The sequence below is a fragment of the Podarcis erhardii genome, assembly GCF_964252035.2.
Source record: "Podarcis erhardii genome assembly, chromosome: 3".
Lineage (NCBI taxonomy): Eukaryota > Metazoa > Chordata > Lepidosauria > Squamata > Lacertidae > Podarcis > Podarcis erhardii.
Window position 1 is genome coordinate 15,375,805 of NC_138507.1, and position 21,143 is coordinate 15,396,947.

Sequence of the window (21,143 nt, forward strand, 5' to 3'; positions counted from 1 at the left end):
ATCAGTGGGGGCGGAGAAAGAGATTTAAAAATAATTATCATATTTTAATTGCCCTCTTTCTTTTTCATTGTGGACTGAATATAAGTGACAAAGGCTGAGTAAAACACACACGCTAGGAAGCTGTATGTCTAGTGTACACTTTAAATAAATGTGCAAATAAATACACATTATGGGCTACAGGAAAATGGAGATTTGGGAATTAATATTTCAAAAATTATTCAGTGGAGCATTGTATTAGAACACGAAGAAATGACTCAGTCATTTGGATTGCTGGCTGTCATCTGGTGAACCAGATGACAAAGACAAAACATGCGTCTCCCATTTTTCCTGAAGTGTTGATGGGTACAAATCAGTAATTGTACAAATCAATTCACCGGAAATCACTCAGCTAGACACCTCATATTGCACACACAGGAGCCAAATAGTCATGCAGTTTGTAATCCTGTGCTTTTCATTGATCAACACTAAGAAGCAGAGGGACCTGGAGACCAGGAAGCTGCCTCTTGTCCCATGCATAGAAAGCACGGGTCAGAGAGGTTTTCCGCTTGTCCCGCCACTTTGCCCAGCAAAACCAACTCTTTGCTGCTGCATCAGAGCAAACATGAATCTGCAGAAAACCCAGATGATGTTTGCTCCGATTCAACAGTAAATAGCGCGTTTTCCTGGACAAGCGGAAGTGTGGACGAGCTCTAAGTCAAAGCATTAGGTCAAGCATTAGTTAGCTTGGATAATTTAGTAGAGCATAAGACTCTTAATCTCAGGGTTGTGGGTTTGAGCCCCACATTGCGCCAAAGATTCCTGCACTGCTATGGGTTGGGCTAAATGACCCTCGTGGTCCTTTCCAACTCTACAGTTCTATGATCTAGCTATATATTGAGCTGCTCTCTGGGGTTTCAGACTGACAGCCACACCTCAGGACACCAGGGACTGAACCTGAATTTTCTCCAAGTGAGGCTGATGCTCTACCACCAGGCTAAGGTATCTTCCCAAGAAGGGCTGGGCCTGGACACAGTTGGCCTCTTGTAACCTTTCGACAAATGAATTTTCCATATCACCCCATAAGCATATTATTAAACATGCTAATGAGAGAATAAATATTGGTCCAGGGCAATTATCAGCTGTGTCACTAATCCACGATCTCCAAAATTGCTTAGAGTGACATGAGCATAAAGGAATGTGCAGCGCAACCTATGTGTCACAGGAAGTGGCCTTGCAAGAGGAGTCACAGGCAGCGGTTCTATCCTCCTTTGGCGTAACAAGTTTTGTGGAAGAAAATATGCCATTTTGATGAAAGCTTGAGACACAAAATATTTGCAAACCAGCTAAGGAAACAAAAGCTTGGGGAGGAATTAAGACTACCACGCTGATAGAGAGTTAATATTTAAACCACTACTCTCTCTTCATGCCCCAACTCAGATTAGTAACTAAGGTGGTAAACTTTAACACACTTACCTGGGAGTAACTGAGCAAATATGCACAGGCGTGAGCTGTTGTGTTACAGTCCTACGGCCTATGCACACTGGGAATAACCCTCCACAGGGACACTTACTTCCAAGTAAACATGCATAGAGTTCTGTTTAATGGCTTCAGCTGTTATGAATGGTTACCTGGGAGTAAGTCCCAATTATTCACAGGGCTTCTCAGTAAACATGCATATAGGATTGGGTTGAGGCTCCCATCAATGCAAGAATTTCCACGTGCAGAATGGGACAAGCCCCCCCCCCCTCCTCCCATGAGATAGTCTCTGGAGCAGGGGTCAGTAAACTTTTTCAGCAGGGGGCCAGCCCACTGTCCCTCAGACCTAGTGGGGGGCCGGACTATATTTTGGGGGGGAACATGAACGAATTCCTATGCCCCACAAATAACCCAGAGATGCATTTTAAATAAAAGCACACATTCTACTCATGTAAAAACACACTGATTCCTGGACCGTCCACGGGCCAGATTTAGAAGGCGACTGGGCCGGATCCAGCCCCCGGGCCTTAGTTGGCCTACCCCTGCTCTGGAGGGTTGGCAAAACCCCTAGAACGGTTAGGGAGCTGGGAGGAGAATGAGGGGAGTCCCATTCCGCATGCAGAAATCCTTGTGCCGAGAGGACCCTGACTTTGTGCTATGCTGGATGTATCCCACAGCTTTGCTATGCATCCCTGGCTCAAATAGAGTGGCGTTGGAGTGCAGGGATAGTGGGGACTGGGAAAGGTTCCACATTCCATTGGTGTGAAGGGTATATTTGGGGGAAGAGGTGAGATATCTGAAAGAAAAGTTAACATTAGATACATTTCTGTTGGGAAGGTTTTACTTTCTTCATAGAACATCGAAGGCCTGAAAATACTGTATTCATTTTTCCTCTGAGGTTTTGTTTTCAGATTTTTGGATGCTGTGAGATCTTGGGAGAGTATGCACAGGCTTTTTTTAAAAAAAGATTTATTTATTTATTTATTAAGAAAATTGTATACACTGGTACATCGATTCTCAGACGGAATCCGTTCTGGAAGCTCGTTCAGCTTCCAAAATGTTCAAAAACCGAGGTGTAGCTTCCCATTCGTTGCAAGAGCTTCTTGCACTTAGTGGAAGCTGCGTCGCACGTTCGGGTTCCAAAAAAAGTTCGAAAGCGGAAACATTTACTTCCAGGTTTTCAGCATTCAAGAACCAAAACGTACGCCAACAGAGGCGTTTGGGAACCAAGGTACCACAGTACTTGGAAAATGCAGCTTTACGGGGGGAATTACACAAAATGCACAACATTTGAGAAACAAACGTGCATTTATTGCAGCATAAATTCATATTGCAGAATGATGCAAGATTTTCCATGATCTCCCTCTTTTTTAAAAAAAGGAATAAAACTTGTAGCGGTGGAAATGTAGACATTTTAAATAATGTTTGAGACGTCATTTCTTTGATAAAGTTTGTAGCTAAACCAAAGGCAACAGGTGTAGTGAAGAGAGCTGTAGGGTAACCTAAGTCACCTTTTGAGACAGGTAGGAAAACTGAGAAATCCCACACAGTCAGGGACTGGTGAACTAAAGTGGCAGCATGGAAACTTGTGCAAGGAGTGTAAACATTCAAGCCTGAGCTTGCTTCACATAGTTTCTCAACAAACCATCCTCAAGTCATCAAACCGCAGCTCACAAAACTAATAAAAAGTCTGCAGGTACATGGAATGGCAATGGGCTATTGGCATTTCCCAGCTTATCTAAAGCAAATAGCCTTTTACAATCCTTCCTGTGCCTGGCCAAAGAAAAGCGAAACACCGTTTTCTCTGCAGCAGTTTCTCTCCAGTCTAGGCACTGTGGTGCTCAGCGCAACAGTTATGACACACCTTGCTGGATATGTGGCCTAGAACAGGCTCTGCCTCTGTGATAAAAATCAGCGTCATTTCCCTGGGCTTTTGTGGCTGCTGCAATGAGCAGGAATGTCCACCAGTCCTGTATCATGAGTAATAAATGGCATGGGAGCAGAGGAAGCGGCCTTATAGCTCAGTATTGTCTGAACTGACTGGCAGAAGCTCTCAAGAGTGCCGGGCGAGAGTTTCTCCCAACCCAACCTAGAGATGTCAGGAATTGAACCTGAGATCTTCTGCTTGCGAGGCAGATGCTCCACCACTGATCTATGGGCCTTTCCTCCCAAAAACGAAAAAGCTAAGTACCAGGAGAGCAATTAGGATGGTGCAAGCGATGTCCCAACACTGGGTGCCAAGGTCTTGGGGGTGGAGCACAAGACCAGTTGCTGTCAATGGTGTGCGGCTTAAAATCATTATAACAGCATGAGCCTCACAATTTTGACAGTTCGTTTGCGGGTTTGTTTAATCATCACAAAATCAGAATTACCCATGTGTAATTACCGGTAATAAAAACATTATAAACAGTGAATGTTAGTTATATTAATCCCTTGCAGGTATCTTTGATTTAATAAAAGGAAAAGGTTCATTTAATATGAAAATCATCTTTAAATGTCTGGATTTTGTTCATGGGTGTTATTCAGCTAATTTTTTTGCACTAGTGCAAGGATTATCACTAGTGCAAGGCGATTCCCTCCTTTTCCTGTGCCGTCCTCAAATCTTATCCAGAGGATTTAGGGGTGCATAAGGAAGGAAGAACATTCACTTTAACATTGCATTGAATACAAGGCAATAATTTTTAGCTAATCTTTACTGTTGGTTAGTATACTGCATCAGTGTGATATTGTGAAATTAGTATGTTTATCAGAGCTTCAATTTTATTAGACCAAACTAACTGGCCTTCCAAAAACAATAGCTGGATATTGCAACCAGTGCAGGCTGTTCCACTACGGCAGATCCCTCTTAATGGGAATACCAAGTAATTTTTAAAACATCCCTTCTCCTACTAGTGCAAAAAAAATTAGCTGAATAACACCCATGAACAGGGGTAGCTGCAGGGGTAGCTAATGCCACAAAAGACAGAATCAAAGTTCAAAATGACATTAACGGATTGGAGAACTGGGCACAAGCTAACAAAATGAATTTCAGCAGGGACAAATGTATGGTTTTACACTTAGGCAGGAAGAACCAGATGCACAAATATAGGATGGCTTACTAGCAGTACATGTGAAAAGGATCTAGGGGTCTTGGTGGACCACAAGCTTAACATGAGCTAACAGTGTGATGCAGCAGCAAAAAAAGCTAATTCTAGGCTTCATCAACAAAAGTATAGTGTCCAGATCAAGGGATATGATAGTACCACTCTATTCTGCCTTAGTCAGACCACACTTGGAATACTGTGTCCAATTCTGGGCACCACAATTTAAGAAGGATGTTGACAAGCTGGAATGTGTGCAGAGGAGGGCAACCAAGATGACCGAGGGTCTGAAAACGAAGCCTTATGAGGAGCGGTTGAAGGAGCTGGGTATGTTTAGCCTGGAAAAGAGGAGACAGAAAGGAGATATGATAGCCATCTTCAAATATCTTAAGGGCTGTCACATGGAGGAGGGAAGATGCTTGCTTTCTCTTGCTCTGGAGGGTAGGACTCGAACCAATGGCTTCAAGTTGCAAGAAATAAGATTCTGACTAAACATTCAGAAAAACTTTCAGACAGTAAGAGCTATTCAGCAGTGGAACAGACTCCCTCGAGAGATGATGGACTCTCCTTCCTTGGAGGTTTTTAAACAGAGGTTGGATACTTTAGCTAAGGGACGAAGGGAGGCATCGTGACACCTGGATTGGATTTGGATTTGATATCCCGCCTTTCACTCCCCTTCAGGAGTCTCAAAGCGGCTAACATTCTCCTTTCCCTTCCTTCCTCACAACAAACACTCTCTGAGGTGAGTGGGGCTGAGAGACTTCACAGAAGTGTGACTGGCCCAAGGTCACCCAGCAGCTGCATGTGGAGGAGCGGAGATGCGAACCCGGTTCCCCAGATTACGAGACTACCGCTCTTAACCACTACACCACTGGGGCGGGCGTAACGACGTAGGATGCATGTGCTGCATGTAGAGATGCCACACATGAACTGTGTAGCGGTTTGCCACCGGCGCCACTCCAGCGCCATACATACAGTGCCAGGATCCCCCTGGCGCCGCTACAGCCACAAATGGAGGGTCCCAGGACTATCCGTACGGTGCTGGAGCGGCGCCAGCGGCAAACCGCTATACAGTGCATGTGCGGCGTCGCTATGTACAGTGCATGCATGCAAAGCTGCACATGCGCTGTACTTAGCGGTTTGCTGCCGGCGCCGGGATCATCTGCTCGCAGCTGCAAATGGAGGATCCTTCAAAGGCGGCTGCGGCGGTGCAATGGCTGCTCACGCCGCCGCAAGCGCCTGCAGGGTGACTTCTTGTCACCCCCACAGGCATGGAACCCGGGGCATATCGGCCCCCGCCCCCGTTGCAATGCCACTGCTTTAGCTGAAATTCCTGCATTGCCGGGGGTTGGACTAGATAACCCTTGAAGTCCCTTCCAAGATTCTATGATTCTATTTCTCCAATGAAAATAGGGGCGTCCTAAGGGAAAGTGGAGGGATGCAGGTGGCGCTGTGGGTTAAACCACAGAGCCTAGTACTTGCCGATCAAAAGGTTGGCCGTTCGAATCCCCGCAATGGGGTGAGCTCCCATTGCTCGGTCCCTGCTCCTGCCAACCTAGCAGTTCGAAAGTGCGTCAAAGTGCAAGTAGATAAATAGGTACCGCTCCGGCGGGAAGGTAAATGGCGGTTCCGTGTGCTGCTCTGATTCGCCAGAAGCAGCTTAGTCATGCTGGCCACATGACCCGGAAGCTGTACGCCAGCTCCCTCGGCCAATAAAGCGAGATGAACGCCGCAACCCCAGAGTCAGTCACAACTGGACCTAATGGTCAGGGGTCCCTTTACCTTTACCTAAGGAAAAGTGGGCAATTCTGGGATCAAATCAGAAACTAGGATGGCTTCTGTAAATCCGGGACTGTCCCTGGAAAACAGAGGCACTTGGAGGTCTGAATATATGGTTCACACTGGACACAGTTGTGGTTAGTTCAGCGCTGCTAAGTGGAGAAACTCTGGACCTAGGAAGGGTACAGAAGTGACAAGTCAGGAAGTCAAATGCTCTCCTTGCAACTTGTCCAAAGCAAACAGTGTTCGTGACCCCACACAGAACTCAGCAGAGATCTTACCTCTCACGTAAAACCTGCAGGTGCTTTCTCTTAATGAAACAAGCCTGGCAGGAATGTCAAGTATATGCTTTTGCTCCACCACACCAGCAGTGTCTCAATACGCAAGGAATAGGATACATCGACATACTTTTTCTGGCCCAGAAGGAAGGGGCTGGCTCTGAACAAACAAGTGTGACTCCCTGCAAGAGTGCATATTATCAGGTTAGGTAAGCACGAAGGTGACAAACGAGAGTTTCTGCTAAAACTCCTCGCAGTGCGTGTGTGATGCAATTCTGAGATACACTTATATATGCTGTGCTTCACCAGGCAGACCTGAAGTTTTCGTTTTGTTTTCCCGGATCCTGAAGGAATGTCACTGTGGATTCCAGCCTAGCTCATTCCAGTCTCAGATAAGGTTGCCAACTCCACCCCCCAACCTCTGGCAAAATCCTTGTCCTTTTTAACAGTTGCCAACGGTTGATGGTTTCCTGACTGGAAAATATCTGTGAACGGCACAGAAAGCCCGCCGGCAAAACAAAGCTGGTGGAACTGAGGTGCAAGCCAGCTTTTGCTGAGCAAGTCCTTGCCTACTTGGACCTAATGTACCTCAGCGTACTGTGAAAAAATAGAGGGAAAAGAATTGTGAAATACAAAAGAGAGCTGTAAAGTGGATAGGTAGTAAGAACAGTTGAATAACAAGTAACAGTGCAAGCTTGACGCTTGGGTACATACCGTATTTTTAAACACACACCCTAAGAACTGTAGTTTATCCCTCACTGAACTTCCATTCCCAGCATCCTTAACAAACTACAGTTCCCAGAAGTCTTAGGGGCAGGGGGTGTCCGGATCCTAAGTATGTAACTAAGGGGTTTACTTCCTATATGTCCATCTCTCCCTTGCTTTTTTATTGGGCCAGGCGCTAAAAGAGTGAAATTGCATTCTAAATCCATGCTGTTACTTTTAAAATGGTGGTAAGTGGTGGTGGGTTCTGTTTTTTTTAATGTTGTTTTAGACCCATCTCATACGGTCCACAGTGACTGGCAGCCACTCTCCAGAATTTCAGGCAGAAGTCTCTCCCATCGCTACCTAGATGCGCTGCGGTTGAGCCTGGGATGTTTTGCATGAGAAACAGGTGCATGCAGCTACAGCCCTTCCTAAAAATGCTTCCTGGGAAATTCCAGGAGAGCTTTATAGTTTAAAATAAATAAATGGAGGAGGAGGAGGAACAGGTGCTCCCAAACTGTTTTCCACTTGTCTCGTGGTGCTTTCTAGGCATGGGTGTTAGCAGCTTTTTGTTTGTCCCACCACTTTTTCCAGGAAAACCTGCTGAAAATAATAATTGATCCCCCCCACCCGGTGGGTTTTCTGGGGCAGGGGAAGCGGCAAGACAAGCAAAAGTGTGGATGAGCCCTTTGTTAGGGCATGAAGGTACTTTGTGGCATCATCTAGCTAGCAGCTCCCAAGGCATGGGCTTTCCATTTTGCATTTCGAATAACCCCATGCCGTTTAGTAAGAATACACCTAGACCAGGGTTTCCCAAACTTGGGTCTCCAGCTGTTTTTTTGGACTACAACTCCCATCATGCCTAGTTGGCAGGACCAGTGGTCAGGATGATGGGAGTTGTAGTCCAAAAAACAGCTGGAGACCCAAGTTTGGGAAACCCTGATTAGACATTTGTTGGTTTTTAACACTTAGGCTTTTCCGTGCTTCCTGCTGTGTTTGGGACTTTGTAGTTTAGAGAAAAGATGAGTGAGAGGTGACACGATAGAAGTTATAAAAGTATGCATTGCATGGAGAAATTGGAGAAAGAAAAGTCCGCCGCTACCTCCTCTTAAAAACACTAGAATTTGTGGACCTCCACTGAAGCTGAATGTTGGAAGATAAAAGAAAACACTTTGCCATTCAGTGCACAGTTAAACTATGGACTTAACTCCCACAGGAGGCAGTGATGACCACCAACCTGGTTGGCCTTTAAGAGAGGATTGATGGAGAGAAATACTGTATTTTTCGCTCTATAAGATGTACTTTATCCCTCCTAAAAAGTAAGGGGAAATGTGTGTGCATCTTATGGAGCGAATGAAGGCTGCGCAGCTATCCCAGAAGCCAGAATAGCAAGAGGGATCAGGAAAGCAGTGATCCCTCTTGCTGTTCTGACTTCTGGGATAGCTGCGCGAAGCCTCTTCGGGGCAATGGGAGGAACGCTCCCCCTGCCCTGAAGAGGCTTGGCATGGCTATCCCAGAAGCCAGGATAGCAAGAGGGATCGCTGTACAACGATTTCACTGCACAACGATCCCTCTTGATGTTCTGACTTCGCTTCACTGGAGAGGCAGAGAGGGAGAGAAATTTTTTTTCTTGTACTCCTCCTCTAAAACTAAGTGCGTCTTATGGTCGGGTGCGTCTTATAGAGCGAAAAATACGGTAGCTTTAAAAGAAGGCTGGTGATGGCAACTGGCCGTGACAGCTATGCTCTGCCTCCGCAATTAGAGGCAGTAACACTTCTGAATGTCACTTGCTGGAAACAAGTGGAGAGAGTGGTTGTGCTCGAATCCTGCTTCCAGGTTTCCTACAGGCCTCTGTGAGGGAACAGGATACCAGACAAGATGGGCCTGATCCGGCAGACTTATATTCTGATCTGACTGTATTGTGGATTGCTGTAGTGGCTGCATTTAACATTGGTGCTTTGAGGTTTTGTGCATACCGCCCCCAGTATGTATATCCACTGACACTGATCTTCCCAAGTGTTAAGGCACTCACAGTCGCCATGGGTGATGGGGAAACAGGGAGTTCAAACAGGCTGTGGGGGTTGAGGTGTGGGAGGCAGGTTTGAAAAGGGAAAGGGAAAGCAGAGATCCAAGCTGCTATATGAGCAGTGCTAACAGGGAGCCTTCTAGACAAATTATATTTTAATTTGCTGGTTTTAACCTTCAAAGCCCTATACGGCCTAGGACCCTCGTACCAATGGGACCACCTCTCCTGGTACGTCCCACAGAGGAACTTATGGTCTTCAAACAAAAACATATTGAAGGTCCCAGGCCACAGAGAGGTTAGGCTGGCCTCAACTAGAGCCAGGGCTTTTTCAGCTGTGGCTCCGATCTGGTGGAACGCTCTGTAACAAGAGACAAGGGCCCTGCAGGACTTGACATCTTTCCGCAGGGCCTGCAAGACAGAGCTGTTCCACCAGGCCTTTGGCCACGGCACAGCCTGACTCCCTCCTTTGGCAATCCTCATAGAACTTCTAGCCCAATGGTTGCCATTAATTTGATTGTAATTAATTTTATAATGAAATGATTTTAGAATGTTTTATCATTTTACTGTTGTTAGCCGCTCTGAGCCCGGTTTTGGCTGGGGAGGGCGGGATATAAATAATAATAATAATAATAATAATAATAATAATAATAATAATTATTATTATTATTATATTTGAAACATGCATAACTTAGTTGACTACGTGGCATACCAGAAACTAACTGGGGGTAGGGTGGGGAGAGAAAAAGAACTGTAACAGGCCACACCAACATCCTACCAAAACTAGGTGTCTACACTAGGACATGACCCAGAATCCTCTGCAACGCAAGTTTCTTTTAAACATAACATGAACGCTCATTGTGGCCTTCTCTTTGGGTTCATTCCATAGAGCTTCAGTACTATTTAAAGGTCCACAGCCCCATGGGCAGGCCTGGTCATGCACTGATTTTCTTCATCAAATCTATACCCATAGAGCATCACACAAACACTGGAGGGAAAGAACAAGGCCATTGGTTTTGCCCATGTAGTTGGAGGCCAATAAATACATATATAATACATAAATAATTAATGTTTCAAATGCTGTTCATTGGTTTTTATTAGGCATTCTGCGTTATTGTTTTTATTTTGCATTTTTATGTTATGAACCACCCTGAGATCTATGGAAGAAGGGGTGGTATAGAAACATAGCTGTCAACTTTCAGATTTGAAAATAAGGGATCAGCAGCCTCGAAAATAAGGGGACAGTCTACGGGATATCTAACAATCCGGGATAGCAGCAGGAAGCAGCGGGAAACGGTGCTGGAATAAGGGAATTTCCTGCAAAGAAAGGGAAGGTTGACAGCTATGTATAGAAATCAAATAAATAAACAGTATTCTGTGTTAGCCATTTCAGGGCAACACTGGTAATCTGTGGCAAGGATTGTTTTCAGCAGACAAAACTGATGCTGAAAGGGTTTTTCTCAGAGCAGAAAGTTTGAAAACCACTGCCGCTTTGCTGTTCACAGCCAGCACCAAGGCTTGAAAGGCAGTCTGTTTCAGCCGTAAGAATACTTGAGGTAAAAGCAGACTGGGAAGCTAGGCCTCAGTGGGGAAGAAGAGAAGCAGGACTTCCACTTGCTGACTCTTGCCTTGCTTCCTCCTCCAGCCTTATGGCTGCTTTTGAGGTTACATTTCATGGATTTGTGATTGATTCATATCCGTCACAGTGCCTTGCAACATTATTCATTCAGATTTCTATATAAATTGCCCAACAACAGGCTAATAAATTTACATGCTTATCCTCCTCTACTGTTGGGTAAGTAAAGCTGAGAATTAACTTCCCATAGATCACTGTAAAGATGCTAGACTAGATGGTCTAATCCAGCAGGTTTTTTAAAATTTCACCTAAGGGTACAAAGTGAGCTTATTGTTATACCAGACATATTAACTGGGGGGGAAGTGGTAGCATGAGGAAGCCTTCCCATTAATCCCAAGCAGAAGGTAAACATTTTCCACCGCTAGTTTCATCATTTGGGGTCAAAGACAGCTCCATTTTACTACCTGAAGTTCAAAACAGAAAGATCAGAACATGTGGAGTTTTGTCTCTCCCTGTCTCTATTGGTATGATTAGAAAATATAATTATCACCCTATACCTGGACTGTAATAAGAGTTTCACATTACATTTTTAACATGTGCTATTCACACGTTTCTTTCAACCCCTAAAAATGTGACATTTGCGCTTGTGGTTCTGAAATTGTGTGCCAGGGCACATACAGGAGAGCTTGACATGAGTGTCCAGAAATTAAGCTGCCATGTTTGATGCATTCACCACTCTAAACCCATTACAGTAAAGGAGGCCCAGGCAGCCTTGATTTTCCACGACTACCAATATAAGGGCAGTGCCATGACTGCAAAAGGTTGAACTGAGATTCCTTAACACAGCCTGCTGTACAGCTAACAGGGATGAGAGAACGCAGAATAACCACCACTGCCAAAAAACATAGTCTTGCCCCTGACCTCTGACTGACTATTCAAAAATAGGAGAGTGGGGTGCTGGGAGGCAAAGAACTTTTTGCAAGTAGGATGTCTGCCTGGTTTTTTAATTTTTTTAATTAGAAAGAGAGGGAGAGGGATGACTGAAAATATGGTATGTGTCTCTGTCTGCATGTTTTGAGGTGGGGTGGAGTGTGTGTCTAATTTGAACCAAGAAAAGGTGTTTGGGGAAACCTGCATTGATGCACAACAAAGAGGCGTTTCTTATTAACATATTTATTTGATGTTTGTCTCACCTATGGATCCAGAAGGATTCCCAACACAGCTTCCATTAAAATAATACAATATAATAACGCTATCACATATAAACGTGCATACAAAAACGAATCTGACTTGGTTGCTAAATGCATACATGATAAACATTCGTTTCACTTCTGTGTATGAGATTGCCCTAACTCCCAGTTTTATCTGACAGCGAAGTTCAGGAGAGGTTTAGGGTTAATCCACACTGACTTTTGCTCCGAGTCATTAGTTTCAGTGCCGAGTTTGTGATTCTACTGGTTAAGTTTTCTTCCCTGTTCCACTGGGTCACGGCGGAGCAAATCTGAACCTCGGTTGAAGGATCCATTGAATGTTAGTGCATGGGACATAATTTATCATAGACTTGACTGGATCTCCACATTAACAGCCACCATGTTTAAAGTTTTTTATGTCTATCTACCAACTAGTAACTTCTGCGGAAGGGTCTGCAATCCTCCAGTTCAGAAGGAAATATTTCACTTGGCCAACCTTTTTGGTCCAGGAGCACAACTGGATTGGGGGGGGGGGGAATGCTTTGGGCACCACCTACTCTGGTTGCTTCTCTCCCCGCCTAGCAAACTCTCCACACCCCTAAGACAGAAAGAGAGACAGCACAGGCACAACAAAAAATTCCTTCCAGTAGCACCTTAAAGACCAACTAAGTTAGTTCTTGGTATGAGCTTTCGTGTGCATGCACACTTCTTCAGATACACTGAAACAGAAGTCACCAGACCCTTCTATATAGTAGAAGGTGGGGAGGGGTGTTGCTCAGAAGGGTGGTGGGAATGGGTGATTGGCAGATAGCTGTGATGAGCCTGTTGACGACTCTTAACGATTGCAGTCCTATTGTTTTGACTATGGCAGACCAACACGGCTACCTATCTGTAACTAGCACAGGCACAAATTGCTTTTCCATGGGAATCTGTGTGAATATCAGATCCAATAGAATTAAAATATATCCTTTTGAATCTGCATGATTTTACAAAAAAACAAACAAAAAACCACTGTCAAATTAAAACTTACATTGGTAAACTGCACAGTAAAAATCACAGATTTGGTGAATTCCAGGACCACAAAAATATTGACCCACGGCATAGGTCCTCGTAGTTCTCCACCAACAAATCAATGTAAATACATAAGTAAACACAGAGGTAACCTACAATTACCCAAAGCAGCCACTGAGTGGTGGCTTTTGTCTGTTTCCTCCAGTAAGCCAGTGTCAGATGTTGGTGTTGGCCCGTCTTTTCCTGTTTATGGTTATAACTGGATCACTTTAGGTCTGTGGAAATACAATTTGTATACCAGCCTATGAGAACTATAGGTTTGCAGGGATCCTGGAAAGGACTTTTACACTGGTGGCCCTCATCCAATTCCTAATGAAGTTTTGATGTGAACATGCACTTGTTCTCTGCCACTTTTGTGGAATGATTTTAACTGGGCTGTGGAGGTGGTGAATCTGCTTTTATTCAGCAGTATTGTTCTATGACTGAACAGAGCAGAATGCTTTTATGGCTATTTTATGAGTATTAGAATCATAGAATTGTAGAGTTGGAAGGGACCACAAGGGTCATCTAGTCCAACCCCCTGCAATGCAGGAAACTTTTTGCCCAATGTGGGGCTTGAACCCTCGTCCCTGGGAATAAGTGTCTCATGCTCTTCTTGAATGCTTTAAAGTTTTAAACTATGTCATTTTTATATTGTTGCTATGTGTTGTTTCATTCACACATTGTGCTTTGTGGGGATACTTTCTTGAAAAGGGGGATTAAAATCTATTCAATTGGATTAAATTAAAATTGCACAACTGCATACCTTCTGGAGAAAAGACTTCCAGAAATTTTTCTAGGAATAAGATCATGTAATTCATAGGAACTTGGGCATAGTTAATTTGGGAAGTGAATATCTGAAAGTATAAACTAATAAATACAATAGTGCGTAGGAAGAATCCATCAGCATCCCATTAGCCTGGATGCGATATAGCATGGTTAGGAAACTAGCAACAAAGCAACCCGCGCCAAAAAAAGGTAGTGATTAGGTAGGAGTGTTCTATGTGCTCACCAGAAGTTTCTAGGCACCTAATTTGTAATAGCAGATATTAAGCTTGACTGTGCTACAGGAAAAGACCATGAATATTCCCATTCCACAGAGCCTTCTTGCTTTTGTCATCTGCATTGTTAAATACCTTCAGGATGTCTTCACATCTGCCCAACCCTGACTTTCGAAATGCACTTACTTTTGACATTTCTTTCCTAATAATAGCAACAGAAGCATAGCAACAGAAAGACATGAGGCATTTAATTTCTAATGTAAATATTACTTTCTTAATGTACGTAGGCACTGCAGATGTGTGAACCTTAAGACACTACATACCCAGTGAAGTAACACAGGCAAACTGCATTGTTGCATTCCTTCACTGTTGAGCATTCATCCTGGTTTACTTGCACAAGTTTACATAGAGGTTAGATTATGTCTAGTATTTATTGAGCATTTGTTCTGATTTATGTGGAGGTTGTGTTATTATGAGCATTCATCCCAATTTGCTTGAATAGTGTTTATACGTTACTCATTTGCTCATCAAAACCTTTTCAGTACATTTATGTCACTTTCCTTACCACAAAGTTTGGGTTTTTTTAGTGTCTTTGTTGTGGTAGTATGCCAAAACACTTTAATATACTTTAATTGTGCAAACCTTAATTTCTGGTACACGCTTTAATTCCTCCTACATTTCTGGAGGCAACCTTTGTCAGCCAATGATGACAACGACAACGGCATTTTCAGGAGCCATTAGGAATTTCCAAAGGCATGTAACATCTCTCTGAATATGGCAACTCCAGGTGTAATTATTTTCTTAGTATTCATAGTTGATTTTTAAGATGATCTATGAGAAATAATAATAGAAATCAGAAAGAAGAGTAACAAAAATCAAGAGGAAAAACTTGAAACATTTTGAGTGGGGACCCAGATAAATCGTCCCTTTACGTAGTACAAAACAACTGGGAAGTACATGAGTTTCCAATACAGGTAATTAAACTGTGTCTCTGTTGTTGAAGACCTCGGACTTCTGAGGAACCATTAAAAATCCAGACTTCTGTTATATTTATTCTCTATGTTAATTCATTTAGATGGATACAAGTTTAGTATATGTCTGTCCCATGAATAATAATAATAATAATATTTATACTCTGCCCATCTGGCTGCGTTTCCCCAGCCACTCTTGGCAGCTTATAGCATACGTAAAACATAGTAAAATATTAAACATTAAAAACTTCCTGATATAGGGCTGCCTTCAGATGTCTTCTGAAAGTTATGTAGTTCTTTATCTCCTTGACATCTGAAGGGAGGGTGTTCCACAGGGAGGGTGCCAGTACCAAGAAGGCATTCTCCTGAAAACACAGGATGCAACCCTGCACTTAACTTTGCATACTTAAGCTTAAGGGTAAATCTCACTAGAATCAGCAGGAAGGATATGAGACACATGTATAGGATCGTGGCACACATCTCATTTGTTCCAATGAGTAAGAATGTTCGTATAACCGTTAAGTGCTGAATTAACATACCGAAGCTTGGGGCACCTGTTCTTTTCCTCAGAAGTGGGGAATTTCATTCTGTGAAGGCTTTCCCTAAGGTGCTGGCAAGGACAAAATTGAGCTTGCCAGAATCTCGACCCAGCAACACCCCATTGCCAGGCTGGTACCATTGAAGAAACACTGGGAAATGATGTCCCTGGGATATAGCTTGCTTCCAAGAAATAAATAAAAATGTTGCCTATTGACAGCTTAGGGGTGAGGGAAAGGCCTCACTCCTCAACAGCATTTGCTCACTGTTTATTTGTATTTATTTATTGCATTTACAGCCACCTTTATCTTCCAGGGCCTTTTTGAGATAGACTCCTTCCAAGATTGGACATTTAAAATTAAAGAAGACTGGTAAAGGACTATGGTTTAAATAAATGTGGGAGCTCCAGGAAGACATCAGAAGTTGATCAATATGGGGAACGCAACCAGGAAAAGGGGGAGGGAAATTTGGAATCCAAAGGCTGCAAAATCATATTTTATTTTATTATATTTTAATCTATTATGTATATTACAGGGGAGAACGCGCGGAAGGGAATAGGTCGATCTTAGGAGATGGGAAAATATTTTTAAATTGGGTTAATGATAATAAGGTTAAAATTTGGGATAATAAATTGCTGAATTTATTTGTAAGAATTGGAATATAAGAGGGGGAGGGGAGGGGAAGTCCTGGAAAGATGTTACGGAAAATAAGATCTTAAATTTGGATGTTTTGTTTTTTTATATTGTTATAATTGGAAACTCTTAATAAATATTATAAATATATATATATATATCTTCCAGGGAGCTCAAGGTGGTGCAAATGGTTCCCCTCCATACACACACACCATTTTATCTTCACAACAACCCTGTGAGGTAAGTTAAGGTTAGGTGAGGCAGTTAGGTACACCAGGCCAAACTTGGGCCTACGAGGGAAGCCTGAAATGTCGCCTGGAGAGTTCAAGCCTGGTTAAAAAATAAAAATAAAAATAGGCACAACGGGCTCTTTGCAAGCAACTCGAGCCCAGCTTCGCTCCCCGCCATCCGAATTAACATCGAAATCGAGCTAAGCCTATTGTTTAGCAGCTCTGCCATGACCCGAAACTGACCTACTATTCCTAGGCTTTAAAAGGGGGCGCGGTGCTCAGTGGAAGCTTTTGAGGTGTTTACTTCTTGCAAATAAACTTATCGAAGTAGGTTTCTCCTTTTCCCTCTTTCTCTCTCTCTCTTTTGGTGGGGGAACAGAAAAGCGAAGAAACCCAACTGTGCAGATTAGGGGCCAAGAGAGGTGGGGGGGTGTTGGGGGACCAAGGATTTCGGGTGTCACCTTTGGATGTGACCTTGGTGTGTCTCTTCCCAAAATAAAGGGCTGGTTTCCAAACGCGTAAACCTGACGCTGAAGCGGCATAATCCTGATCGCGCAGATAAAAAAAAAGAGAGAGAGAGAGAGAAACAATCGCTGTGCTCCCCTGCTTTTTAAAAAATAAATAACTCGGGTCTTGCACGCCCTCCTGGCGCGCGATCCAAAGGCGCGCACAGGTTGCGCTTTGCTCAGCGCGGAGCAGGGCGTGTGCCTTTGGAGCGTGCCCGCCTTCTTCTCCACCCCTTCCCTTCTCCTCTTTCTTCTTCTTCTCCTCCTTTTCTGAATCGTTGGTACGATCTTCGCGACTCCAGCTGAGTCACGCAGCTCAGGTGCCCGGGAGGACCCAGCATGGGCTTTGCGTCTTGCTCCCTGATTTCGGGAACAGCAACTGCTCGGCTCCGCTCCGGCCCCGCGCTCTCCGAGGCAACCAGCACCACCAGCAGCACCACCGCTCGCCTCTCGGTCGCTGCGACTTCGCTGAAGCGATAGCTATCTCCTCGAAAAGCCAGCCAGACCAGTTGGATGCCTTCTTGCGCTGCAGGTCCCTCGCGTCGGAAACTTGCGCCTGCTGCTCATCCCCGCTCCGGCTTGCTCGACTTCGAAAGCGCCCGGGACCCTCCGCACGGCTCGGCGGCCGGCTCTCCTGCCAAGCAAATGGCTAACCCGAACGCGCTCTCCAATGGACACCTGCACTGCCGCCAGAACGGGCACAGCTTATCCAAACGGGACGTGCGCAAGAAAAACGGGGTGGTTAAAGAGACCAAGGTGAGCTTTGCATTTCCGGTCCCAACTCTGGAACCAAACTAAGCCATATACTTTTAACCGTTCTACTTGTGTGTAGTGGGGCGATTTAGCTGTCTCCCCCCCTAAAAATAATACACTGTACATGGGAATGGGGTCAACTCATCTTTTCTAACGCCCCAGCATCTTCAGGTCAGAAAGGCTTGATTTGCATCTGTTTTAGGCCCATCTCCCCTTCCCTGCCCTCCTCTTTCTGATTAGTTTTTGGCGTGGCATATAGCTGTTATACTGTTTTAAATATATGGTTATTCTCCTCGAGGCTCATATGGGTGTAGCGCATGAGACTGAGATTCAGTTGTGGGTTCGGACCCCCACATTGGGCGAAAGACTCCTGCAGTGCAGATGACTCTGGAGGTCCCTTCCAACTCTACAAATCTACGATTATTAGTAGCTTGAAACACTGCTTTTGATTAAAAAACAAAAAAACTGAAACATCTCTTTTCCCGCCCCCAGCATATGAATGCAGGATGGTCTTATTGTTGTGATTGTTGCATGCAAAAATGAGGGGCAACTTGTATGTGATACGTATTTGTCCCGGTGTTCGTTTCACAGCTGGACTCCAGGTCAGGGTTCTTGTTAAACTATACTGTCCTCATTTGATGTCTCGTTGAGTTGCCTCCTTTGCTTTATCTTCCTCTGATTCAGCTCTCACACCTCCAAAGTTTTCTAACAGGTTGCCGGGTGTCAGCTTGCAAAACAGGTCTTTGCTGAAGTTTGAGAAGCAGGTGTGGGTGGGTTGGAGGGAGGGAGGGAGGGAGGGCTCTTCCCCATATAAGAAAAAACAAACAATGCTTGTGTGGTTGTGGTGAAGATGGAAGTGGGACATGGGGAAGTTTCCCATGTCTGACCGCTGGTCCACCTAGTAGAGGCGGATTTAGAGCAGTGTGACCGGTTCCGCCACACTGGGGGCCAAGCCTAGGGGGCGTCACAACTATGACATAGCAAATTGAACAGAATGGAAGGCTGGGGGCATGTGTGCCGAATTTTGGCATCGCACAGGACCGAAGTTGCCCCTGCATCAAGCTTAGTGTGGTCTATGTGATTGGTTTTCAACCAGTGTGTTTGGAGTCACTAATGCGTGGCAGCGACATACTGCCATACAAATAAATGGTGTGTGCATATTTGTGTGTGTGTGGTCTCCAAACACATGTTTGGGTTAACAGTGGGCCCCAGATCTGAAAAGGCTGAAGACTACTGCTGCAATGATGGTTAGTACTTCTTCAGAGCTTCAGACACAAGTCTTTACCACCTGGAATTGGATGGAAACTTCATGCCCTTTGCATGAAAACACTTGCTCTTAACACTGAACTACAGCCATTTTCTCCCCCAAGGCTGGAGGTGGGGAACCTGTAGCCCTTGTGATGCTGTTGGGCTACAACTCCCAGCATCTCCAGCCAGACTGCTCTATGGTCAGGGATGATGGGAGTTGCAGTTCAAAATCTGGAGGGCCTAAGGTGAAAACCGAGTTTCTTTATAATAAGTAAAAGCTTCAAGAGGTAAGAAATAGATTGTATATGAGACTTCAAGTGCTGTGGTTTTGTTCAGTGAAGTAAAAAAAAAGTTGTTGGTTCATACGCTAGTGTTGCTTGTTGAATAGTATCTTGTTTCTTACTTGTGAAGAAGCAAAATACCATGGTGGTAGAACAGCTGTTGATTGGATTGCTTTCCAAACTTGGAGGCTTTCCAAACACAAACTTCCTATCTAGAGTCTCTTCCTACTGTGAACTGCATACACGGCTATGCTTATTAAGTAGACGCACCCAATGCCTTGTCCAAGGAGTGTCTATGGGTGTCTCCTGCTTGCTTGGCATAAAACCTTAGTGTGAAGATGGGAGGGAAGAATACTTGTGCAACTTATGTGGAGGGATGTTCTGGGTGACTTCCATTCAGTCTGAGAGGTTCAGGATTTTGATACTGGGCTCAGCCAACAGCAGAACAATGGGAGAGGACTCTATGCAAGGAAAGAAATCCTTCAGCAAATCTATTGATCTGCCGTAAGGGAGATACAGGCAGCCAATCAAATTTAACATACACCCCTGGCTATTTTTTTCTTTGCTTAATGGAAGTTTGTTGGGATGTACTGGATATTTCCAGTATAATATAATCATCACTGCCTATACCTTTCTGCATTTCATTTCCTTCTGTCCTCATTGCTTGCTGCTCCTGCCCCGGTTGGGTATATTGCGGGTGAGTAATCTGTGGTCCTCCAGATATTGCCAAACTAGAACTCTCATGAACCCCAGCCAGTATGGCCAGTGACCAATGAGGATAGGAGTTGGTGTTGTTGGGTTCCCCATCTTTGGTGTGCGAGCGTGTTATCTGAAACTCAGGATAACACTTCATACGTTTGACAATGCGGACTGTAGTTCATTCAAGCTTATGTCACAATGTGTTAGTCTTTAAGTTTCCGTCTGTTGTAGCAAAAACAACTTTGGATATTCCCTGTAACCTTTTACTAGTAATTTGTGACACTACTCTTCATCTACCTCCTGATAAGCCTAGAACACTTTCTGAACTCTTCTTTGCCCCTTTGCTATTCTGTGAGCCTTTAGGATAACTAATTGTTGACTCAACTGTTTCTGGAGTCTGTGTACTCCCCGTTTCCTGTTCCGAAGCTTGGTTTCAGATGAGAGCAGGGTCACCTGCAGACCATGCCTTTAAAGCACATGGCTTTCCCCCAAAGAATCTTGGGAACTGTAGTTTGTTAAGGGTTTTGGGAATTGTTGCTTGAAGAGGGGTAAACAGTTTTGAAAAGCCATGAGCTTTAGATGTACAGTATGTGGTGATTACAAATCGCAATTAAATTCTCCCTTCCCATCAGAATTCTGTGTGTATGCTTCAAGTCTGAGTGACACTTGTTAGAGCGTTGCATAAAGGAAAATATGTTGTTAAAGCTCAGGTGGTTTGATGAAGGTTGTTACGGTGCATTCCTTATAGCACTGAACTGACATTTTTATAGTATTGGGCTAGACTGAAAGTCTGTTCTCAGCGGTTTTGCCCATTGTTTGCTCTGAGACACTGAACCAATACCATTTTAAGTGATGCAGCAATCACATCAACTGGAATGCTAGCCTCAAACCAGTCAAGAATCTGCTGCTCTCTTTTGCCAAAAGAGGACATAGCTGTGTTGTAGGATGCCTCTTTGATGTAGTTCCACCTTGCTTCAACGCTGTCTCTGGGGCAGTTCAATAGTGCTTGTTTGACGGAATCAGAGAAGCGTTCACAAAGTTCAGATATGACTGATGGGTAGTGTTGATTCGAGGCCTCGCTTTGGGCTATGGGTCTTCTGTGGCTGGAGAAGGATCTTACTCATCACTGGGGAATGATCCATGTCACAG

At 44.3% G+C, this 21,143-nt stretch overlaps 1 protein-coding gene and 1 long non-coding RNA gene across 2 annotated transcripts in view; one reads left to right on the plus strand and one right to left on the minus strand.

Moving 5' to 3' along the window:
• Positions 1-13,002: 13,002 nt before the first annotated feature.
• LOC309339380 lies at positions 13,003-17,156 on the minus strand. The gene is made up of 3 exons (XR_014155268.1): positions 16,751-17,156; positions 14,780-14,968; positions 13,003-13,372 (listed from the first exon to the last, which is right to left on the minus strand). It is a non-coding gene; the product is annotated as an uncharacterized lncRNA (long non-coding RNA).
• A 143-nt stretch (positions 17,157-17,299) lies between these two features.
• Positions 17,300-21,143, plus strand: part of SPTLC3 (serine palmitoyltransferase long chain base subunit 3) — a 61,311-nt gene continuing 57,467 nt past the window's right edge. Inside the window, exon 1 of the mRNA XM_081857119.1 lies at positions 17,300-17,769. Coding sequence (XP_081713245.1) covers positions 17,527-17,769 — 243 coding nt within the window. The 5' untranslated portion in view covers positions 17,300-17,526. The remainder of the gene's footprint in view (positions 17,770-21,143) is intronic.